The sequence below is a fragment of the Penaeus monodon genome, chromosome 1 (assembly GCF_015228065.2).
Source record: "Penaeus monodon isolate SGIC_2016 chromosome 1, NSTDA_Pmon_1, whole genome shotgun sequence".
Taxonomy (NCBI): Eukaryota; Metazoa; Arthropoda; class Malacostraca; order Decapoda; family Penaeidae; genus Penaeus; species Penaeus monodon.
In genome coordinates, this window is record NC_051386.1 from 60,244,577 (window position 1) to 60,254,576 (window position 10,000).

A 10,000-nucleotide genomic window follows, 5' to 3' on the forward strand; every position below is an offset into this window, starting at 1 on the left:
GAACAATGACAAGTATTATGTTAGTACCATGTCTGTGCCCTTGCAGTCAAGTTCTTTGGTCTCTCTAAAAACACAGTCTCTGTACCGCTTTTTGAAAGCCTGTGGCATATTTAATCTCACTTCTGCCCTACTGGGCCAGATCAGAAGGCTTTGCAATGTTCTTGATATACCAGGAAGCCACTTTCTATATATCTTGGACACCATTGTTGACTGGATGCGATATCTTAGGGCTATGTCATTATTAAGAAGGCCAAGTCTTAACTTCATGAAGACAATAAGTATGTGATCTTCTATGGATAACTTTGCTGAACATTTTACAATTTTGTCTTTTACAAGACCAACTATCCACACTGTGAAGAAATTCATAAGTGCATCAGATTTTTGGACAGTGTTAAAGCCGAATGCTTTGTCTTTAAGCTTTTCGTTTTCATCTCGCAGCTTATAAATTTCAGCATTACGTTCTCTAAGCTCCTTGTCCAGCTTATCTACCTTATTTTGCAGTGAGACAATTTCTGTTTCCCTGTTGCCTAGATCGCATTGAATTGCCACTTCACCAGGGACACAAGAATCTTCTCCTGTTTCTGAATAAATATGTTCATCATCAGCATCATCATGTTTTTCAACAGTTGCTGTTTTATCACATACAATCCAGCTTGCAAGTACCCTTTCTCTTTTGTTTTTGATAGCTTCGTATCTTTTTCTTTGCTTGCATTTTCTTGTGTTCTCTGGCTGAATATTGTTGGTATCCAGTTAACTTTCTCTGAATCATCAGATCTTCTGCCTGAGAATGAAAGTAATGAATTTGACTATTTAAAGAGGAATCATAAGATATGGTTTGGCCTTGAACCAGTCCACAACATATCATTTTGACAAGGAGCACCTAACTCTTGTGGGAGCACGCTTGTCATACCATGCTCTTGTCTACAGATTTGACCTCGCCCTCGGGTTTTTACAGAACATTTAAAAATGAAAAAAAAAATAAAAAGCAAGGAGTACAAATAAACTTTCTCAATAAATTAAATCAGTGATAAAAGTAATATAAATACCTGTTACAAAATGTTCAGCACAAATTTTAGCTTTTGAAATACTGTCCTCTGACCACGTTTTCCAATCTTCTCCGTGAATGGCCATGATCCATGCTTCGTGTCTTCTTTTTTCTATCGGCGTTTTCCCCTTCGGAATGTTGCAAATCTTTTTTATCCCAATCTTTCTATCGGCACAGCAACTCTGAGGCATAATTATAATGTCGAAAAATCGTAAACAGTTTATTTTACTTTCTTTCTTGTTCTGCAAACATGCGAACTTTGCCTATCAACCAACACAACAAAACACAAACACGCAGTTTTTGCCCATCTGCATGCGCGCGCATCCTAGGCCGCAAAACGAAAAGTAAACATAAGGAAGGTGTCTATACTGCAACGACAGCGACAGCAATAATTAAAAAGAAAAAAAATAAGATTTTATAAAAATCTAGTTTTTTGTGTTTATCCATTTTATTTGTTTGTTCATCTAACTAATTCTTCGTTTTATTCCTTTATTTAACTAATTATTCAATTATATTTTGCAGAGAGAAGTGATGAGAGTTTCCTGTTTTGCCCGATTCCAGCACTTCGAACCGGCGAGCAGTTTCGGAAACTCTTGACGACAATCGAACTACCTTGTGATAATATGGTAAGAGCTGGGTTGAGTTTACGTATATACACACACACGCGCACGTACACGCACATGCACACGTACATGCACATGCACATACACATACACATACACATACACATACACATACACATGCACTTGTACACACACACACACACACACACACACACACACACACACACACACACACACACACACACACACACCATCGCCCAGATTCAGAAGAAAATCAACAGATAGCCTTGATGATGAAAGCAAGACGAAATTCGGGTAATTATGGCCTTGCAAACTCCTCATAATAGATTCCAAACTCCCTAGTCACTACCTGGCCGGGCGCAATTAGATCTAACACACCTGGCGCGGATTCGTGACGTTTCATTGCGAACGTTGAACGCTTGGCAACAGGCCAGAATACGTGATTTGGAAATACACATACTATGACGACTTTCATCACTCAGTCGCAGGGAATGATTATAGAAATGACTTAGTACCAAGAGACTTGTTTATACATTTCGAATATTCGTCATTAAACTTGATTTATGGTTATAAATTGATCTTATTAAAAAGATGAGACTGGTAGATTGCAGTTATACATGTATTTTATCAAATAGAAGAGCCTATTGATTAAGGCAGTTATATATTCATCTTATAGAGAAGATAAGACTCTTGAACAAGGCAGTTATATAGTTATCTCATCAAACAGACAATACCGTTATTCATGACAGTTATATATCCATTTCATTAAACAGAAGACTGTTAATCATGACCCATATACATTTAAAGGCCATAAGCTAAGTGCCCCCATATCCACCATTACCCATTATCTATCATTATCCCTCACACCCATCAACCATTACCCATTATCCACCATTATCCCTCACACCCACCAACCATTACCCATTATCCACCATTATCCCTCACACCCACCAACCATTACCCATTATCCACCATTATCCCTCACACCCACCAACCATTCATCACCCTTTGCCCAAGATAATTTCCCCCCCATCACAGACGACGTTCGGAGGGCCGCCCAGGGGTAAGAAAGGCTCATCGAAAAACGTCTGTCTCGATGCGAGGTTCGACGTCGCCCCCGGCAGGTGCGTCGTCTTCGCTTTCGGCATCAACCACGACTGGAGTTTCGAGGATGAGATGGCCGAGTTCGGGTGCAAGGTGGGTTTGGGTGCGGGCAGAGAGAGAGGGTGAGAGTTAGAGTGAGAGTGAGAGTTAGAGTAAAATATATATATATATATATATATATATATATATATATATATATATATATATATATATATAACAGAGAGAGAGAGAGAGAGTTAAAGTTTTAAAGTTTGGCTTGGATTCAATTTGATACAATGGATATTCTTGGTGTGACATACTATCTGCTGCTGACTCGGCTGAACCGAGTCCTTGCCCGCCGTGGTGCCCAGCCACAGCAGTAACCTCCAGGCGACAGTTGCAACTTCTCGCGCCTGGGCGGGGCGCGAACCGCCGACCCCTCGGATGAGGGGCCGACACGTTACCACTGTACTAGCCCGGAGGCTAGTACAGAGAGAGAGGAGAGAGAGAGAGAGAGAGAGAGAGAGAGAGAGAGAGAGAGAGAGAGAGAGAGAGAGAGAGAGAGAGAGAGAGAGTTAAAGTAGAGTAAGATATATATATATATATATATATATATATATATATATATATATATATATATATATATATATAAAGAGAGAGAGAGACAGAGAGAAAGAAAGAAAAGTTTATTACATCCCCTACAACAAGGAATGTAGTAAACAATTGACGCCAGGTTATTTCTTTTTTTATCCTTCTTATTCTTAAGTGTAGCAAAATGGCAAAAAGTACGAGAAAGATCCAGCAAATTCGTTTACGCTCGTCATCCCCCTCTCCCACAGGTATTCGCGTATGACCCGACAATGGACGTCGAGAGCCACCAGAGGTCCCCCAACGTGCAGTTTTTCGCCACCGGGATTTCCAACTACAACGGGACAAAAGTGATCGGGATGGGGAAGAACTGGAAAGAGCGGAACGTGCGTGTTGCTGGTTCATTTTAACAGTGGTGCGTGCGTGTGTGTGTGAGGGGGGGGGATGGGAGAGAGTGGGTAGGAGGGAGAGGGAGAGATAGGGAGATAGAGAGATAGGGCGATAGAGAGATAGGGCGATAGAGAGATAGGGCGATAGAGAAATAGGGAGATAGAGAGATAGGGAGAGAGAGAGAGAGAGAGAGAGAGGGGGAGGGAGGGAGTGAGGGAGACTGAGAGAAGATAGGCAGAACACAGAGAGAGGAAGCGAAGGAGGGAAGGAGAGGGTGGTGGGAGGGAGAAAGAGGGAGGGAAAGAGAGGGAGAGAAGGAAAGAGGGAGAAGGAGAGGTGGAGGTAGAGACAGAGAGATAGAGATAAATAGATAGAGAGAGAAACAGAGACAGAGAGACAAATAGCTAGAAAGAGAATGAAGAGAAATGTCTGAAGAGGAAAACCAACAGAATTCGGCACGTCACGATTTTTATCATTATGTTTCTTACTATAACTTCGTATCACTCTACCTGTTTCTATTTTGCTCAGAAACATAAAAAAAACTAAATAAATAAAAATGAATATGAGATAATGATAAAATGAATAAATAGGTAACTGAATAAGTAAATAAGTACATATATCTCTCAGACAGAACAGAATTCGTGGAATAGTTCTGTTTGCGTAAGATTTACCTGAGGTCGCGTGACTGCTTGTTTTGCGTGGTTGTGATCTGGGTGGATGTGATAATGGTAATAATAAATAATAATGATAATGATAATAGTAGTAATAACAATAATATAATAAAAAAATAATAATGATAGTGATAATGGTAATAATAATAATGATAATAATAGATAACATCACTATCATTATCATTATAGCTATTCTAGCTTTTGTACAATTATTACTTTCACCATCGTCATCAAACTTAGTATTATAACCATAATTACCATTATTAATTATCACCATCATTATTTTCATCGCCAGGATTTATAATTACTTCCCACCATCATCATGATTTCTCTCCGACGCCCTTTCCTTTCACCCCCCCCCCTCCCCCACACTATCCCAGGTAAGGGAATCGGGGACGAGGGACACCATAACTATTGTTAGCTATCACCATAATTTTCATCATTTTATCAACATTTCTCATTACTTACCATCATCACCACCACCAACCACCATCATCATCGCAGTTTCTCTCTGACGCCCCTTCCTTTCCTTTCCTTTCACTCTAAAATTTATGTTGGGTCGTGTGATTGCTTGCTGGGTTCGTGTGTGAGTTTTGCATGGTTGCTGTCAGGCTGGATGTGATAGTGGTAATAATTGTGGTAATGATGATGATGATGACTGATGATGATGATGATTGATTGATGATGATGATGATGATGATGATGATGATGGTAAGGGAGGAGGAGGAGGATGGTAATGATAATGATAATGGTAATAAGTCCCTCTCCCAGGCGGGACTGCAGGTAATAATTCTAATCATTTCATCAGTATTTATCGTTACTTACCACCACAATTACATCACAATTTCTCTCCGATGTTCCTTCCTTTCCTTTCACTCTCCCCCTTCCCATTATTAATTATCATCATAATTTTCCTCATTTCAGTAGCATTTATCATTACGTCCCACTACCACCATTCACCTCAATTATATCACAATTTCTGCTTCTTCCTTTCACCCTCTCTCCTTCCCTCTTCCAGATGGACCGTTTCGAGAACCTGGTGGAGGAGGCGGGACTGGAAGGAAGAATTTTAACCATGTCATCAGTGTTTACCATTACTTCTCACTACCACCATCATCACAACTTCCCTCCGATTCTCCTTTCTTACCTTTCACCCTCTCTCTCTCCCCATTCCCCTCTCGCAGGTGGACCGTTTCGAGAACCTGGTGAAGGAGGCGGGGATGGAGGGCCAACCGATCGACGTCGTCAAGTTGGACGTCGAACTCTCCGAACTCGACTTCTTGCAGGACATGCTCTTCAATTCTCGCCACGTCCTCAGGAACATCAAGCAGCTGGCTATGGAGATACATTCCCATTTTAAAAGTATTGGATACGGAGGAGGGTGTTTGAGGGGAGGGGGGAGGGGTAATATTTTTTATAATATTTATTATTTATTGTAATAAATGGTGTAGATATGCATGAGTGTAATAGTAATCTATCTATCTATCTATCTATCTATCTTTATATATATATTTTTTTATAACGGTAGCTTCATGTTTGAGCCGCCGTGGTCACAGCATAATACTTAATTGTAATTTTCATGTTGTGATGCTCTTGGAGTGAGTATGTGGTAGGGTCCCCAGTTCCTTTCCACAGAGAATGCCGGTGTTAGCTTTTTAGGTAATCATTCTCTCTATTTTATCCGGGCTTGGGACCAGCACTGACTTGGGCTGGCTTGGCCACCCAGTGGCTAGGTAGGCAGTCGAGGTGAAGTTCCTTGCCCAATGGAACAACGCGCCGGCCGGTGACTCGAACCTCGAACTCAGATTGTGACAGTGACAGTGACAGTGTTGAGTTCGACGCTCTAACTATTCCGCCACCGCGGCCTTGACGATCATGGGCTTCCATGATTTTCTTGGCAATTTAGAGCGGTAGTTTGCCATTGCATTCCGCCCGGTGTTTTTTTTTCCGAGTCACCATTTCTATTTACCCGGCACTGACTTGGGCTGGCTTATCCACCAAGCGGCTAGGCAGGCAAGCGAAGGTGAAGTTCCTTGCCCAATGGAACAACGCTCCGGCCGGTGATTCGAACCCTTGAACTCAGTTTACCGTCGTGACAGTCTTGAGTCCGACGCTCTAACCATTCGGCCACCGCGGCCCCCATATATATATATATATATATATATATATATATATATATATATATATATATATATATATATATATATATATATATATATATATATATATATCCATGTCCATACTCTTGTGTGTTTATGTAAACAGATTCTCGATTCAGCGAATGGTTATTACGTGTCATGTTGTTAGGAACAGTTATCTGACTACAGGCCATTGGTTTCCTTTTGGGTATTTCACCGAAGGTACAGCCACAGATAAAAGATTTGACTGTGAGTGAAGCTTCGAAGCGGAATTCGAACCTATTTGACGTATAGTTTTTTTGTCCCGATTTTATTATTATTATTATTATTATTTTATGTATCTATTTATTTATTTATTTATCTTTATTTATTTATTTATTTATTTTTGTTTTTGCCCCGCTTAAAGGACGAATCTGCGATGGCCAATTCGAATTTGGCGCTTTAACCCACTGAAACGGACTAACGTTAGAGGAAATCAAAGATGTAAAACTAGAGAGAAAAAACAATGCTATGTAGAGTGATGGTTTGACATGTGGTAACCCTTATATATATATATATATATATATATATATATATATATATATATATATATATATATATATATATATATATATATATATATATATATATATATATATTATATATATATCTGTGTGTGTGTGTGTGTGTGTGTGTGTGTGTGTGTGTGTGTGTGTGTGTGTGTGTGGTTGTGATATATAGATAGATAGATAGATAGTATGTACACACACACACACACACACACACACACACACACACACACACACACACACACACACACACACACACACACACACACACACACACACACACGCCAAACCACCTTCTCTTGATAAGTCCTCCTTTCCTCTCTTTACAGGTAATAATGTAGATTCCGCAGCTCGTTCCCAGGTGTTTTGGCCGTACCTTAACCTCATGAGATGTGCCGGTTTTAAGCTAATGAGCTCCGAATCAGGTGGTTACTGGAGGGAAGTCGTGTGGGCGCAGGAAAGAGTGTGGTAATAAACAGACTTTAGAGTTTAGGTGCGTGAATTTTGGGTGTGAGGTTTTGGTGTCTGTGTGGGTGTTTAGGGTTTGGTGTCTCTGTGTGTGAGATTTTGGTGTCTGTGTGTGGGTGAGATTTTGGTGTCTGTGTACGTGAGATTTTGGTGTCTGTGTGTGTGTGAGATTTTGGTGTCTGTGTGCGTGAGATTTTGGTGTCTGTGTGTGTGTGAGATTTTGGTGTCTGTGTGTGTGTGAGATTTTGGTGTCTGTGTGCGTGAGATTTTGGTGTCTGTGTGTGGTGAGATTTAGGTGTCTGTGTGTGTGAGATTTTGTGTATGTCTGAGATTTAGCGTTTGTGAGTTTGAGTGATTACGCGTGAGTTTCGTTTTTTTATGTGAATGTCTAACGAACGTGTAAAGTTCACACAACAATATGTAGATGAATGGTGATATGTATTCTGCAGAAAATGTGATAATTTCGAGAATAAAAACGTATGGAGACAAAGCATCAATAATTCCTTTTTAATATGCCTTCGTTAGCATACAGATAGGTTTTATGCTGATGTGTATATATATATATATATATATATATATATATATATATATATATATATATATACAAATTTTAGAAAACATTTATAAAGACTGATATTTCGCATATGATAAATGAAAATAATAAACTTCAACGTAAATATGTTACTGAGAAGTTTAACAACCTAAATGTAATTCCTTCAAATCTCAGGAGTTAAAAGCAAGTTCACGTAACACTAAGAAAACGCGTGATGTTATGAGTATTGTTCTTCATTAAATAAACAAAACAAAACACACACACACACACACACAGAGTAGACTTTAATAGAATCGAAACCAAAGCCTCTCATACTGTTATCTCTCATTATAATCATTTTGTTAAGATAACACTTAATCTGCCATGTAATAATACACACAACACATGTAACTCCAAGGAGGTTCGTGGGACAAACCATAATAGAAAATAATTTTTCATTTGGCGCCATCAAGAAATTCAATAATTCGGTGCCAGGTTATGGTTGACTTTCCTTCATTCGTTATCGAGCAGTTCGATATTGTTTTGTCCTCAGTTTTCGTTATACATACAAAACGCATTTCTTATGGTGATATATGTGAAATTTTACGTTGGTCGCATGGTCTCTCTGCCTGTCTGTCTGTCTGTCTGTCTCTCTCTCTCTCTCTCTCTCTCTCTCTCTCTCTCTCTCTCTCTCTCTCTCTCTCTCTCTCTCTCTCTCTCTCTCTCTCTCTCTCTTCTTTAGCAACCCAATATCTTGTTCCATATGGTAAAACACACTGGCAATGGAGATCCTGTATTTCGTATTTCGCTTTTCTCAAGGGTAAACTAAACTATACTTCAGATCATTACTTCGGCCACGTTTGACACGAAAGAACTAATTAGGGAAACATTTACGACTTTTAAACGGAAAAAACAGAGGCTGAAAAAGTCAACATGAAAGTCAGCAAAAAGTGTCATGTAGATTATTCGAAGTTTTCTGAACATTTTCACATGCAAACGTTATTCATCATTATTAATTTATTCTCCTTAACCATACACATTATAAAGGCATCTAAGAAATCTTAAAAAAAAAAGAAAAAAAAAATAGTATCACCCAGAAAAATCAAAATGAAATGAAATCAACGAGTATTTTTAAGGACAATCGTTATGTTTATATCGGTGTTTGTGTAGGACAATATTCATTTTCATTGATGACGTAATGGATTATTATTATTATTATTGTTGTTGTTGTTGTTGTTGTTGTTGTTGTTGTTGTTGTTGTTGTTGTTGTTGTTATTATCTTCATCATCATCATCATTACAACTACTACTACTACTACTACTGCTGTTATTATTATCATTGTTATTATTATTATTGTTGTTGTTGCTGTTGTTGCTGTTATTATTATTATTATTATTACTATTATTATTATCATTATCATCATCATCATCATCATCATTACTACTACTACTACTACTATTATTATGATTCTTCTTCTTCAACGGTATAGGCTCATGTCAGAGCCGCCGTGGTCACAGCATGATATTTAATTGCAGTTTCCATGCTGTGATGCCCTTGGAGTGAGTACGTGGTAGGGTCCCCAGTTCCTTTCCACGGAGAGTGCCGGTGTTACCTTTTTCGGTAATCATTCTCTCTATTTTATCCGGGCTTGGGACCAGCACTGACTTGGGCTGGCTTGGCCACCCAGTGGCTAGGTTGGCAATCGAGGTGAAGTTTCTTGCCCAATGGTTAATAATAATAATATTATTATTGTTATTATTATTATCATTATTATTATTATTATTATTATTATTATTATTATTATTATTATTATTATTATCATTATTATTATATTATCATTATTGTTATTATTATCATTATTATTATTATTATTATTATTATTATTATTATTATTATTATTATTACTTTTAGTAGTAGTAGTAGTAGTAGTAGTAGTAGTACTACTACTACTAC

General features: G+C 38.5%; 1 protein-coding gene across 1 annotated transcript; it reads left to right on the forward strand.

Annotated features, from left to right (window-relative positions):
• Positions 1–1,586: 1,586 nt before the first annotated feature.
• LOC119573031 lies at positions 1,587–7,683 on the forward strand (the record flags this gene model as incomplete). Its single annotated transcript, XM_037920052.1, is given in 5 exon segments — positions 1,587–1,671; positions 2,668–2,826; positions 3,552–3,686; positions 5,546–5,723; positions 7,377–7,683. Coding segments are annotated over 5 exon segments (700 nt in total), but the record flags the coding sequence as incomplete, so codon positions are not given.
• Between the last annotated feature and the right edge of the window lie 2,317 nt (positions 7,684–10,000).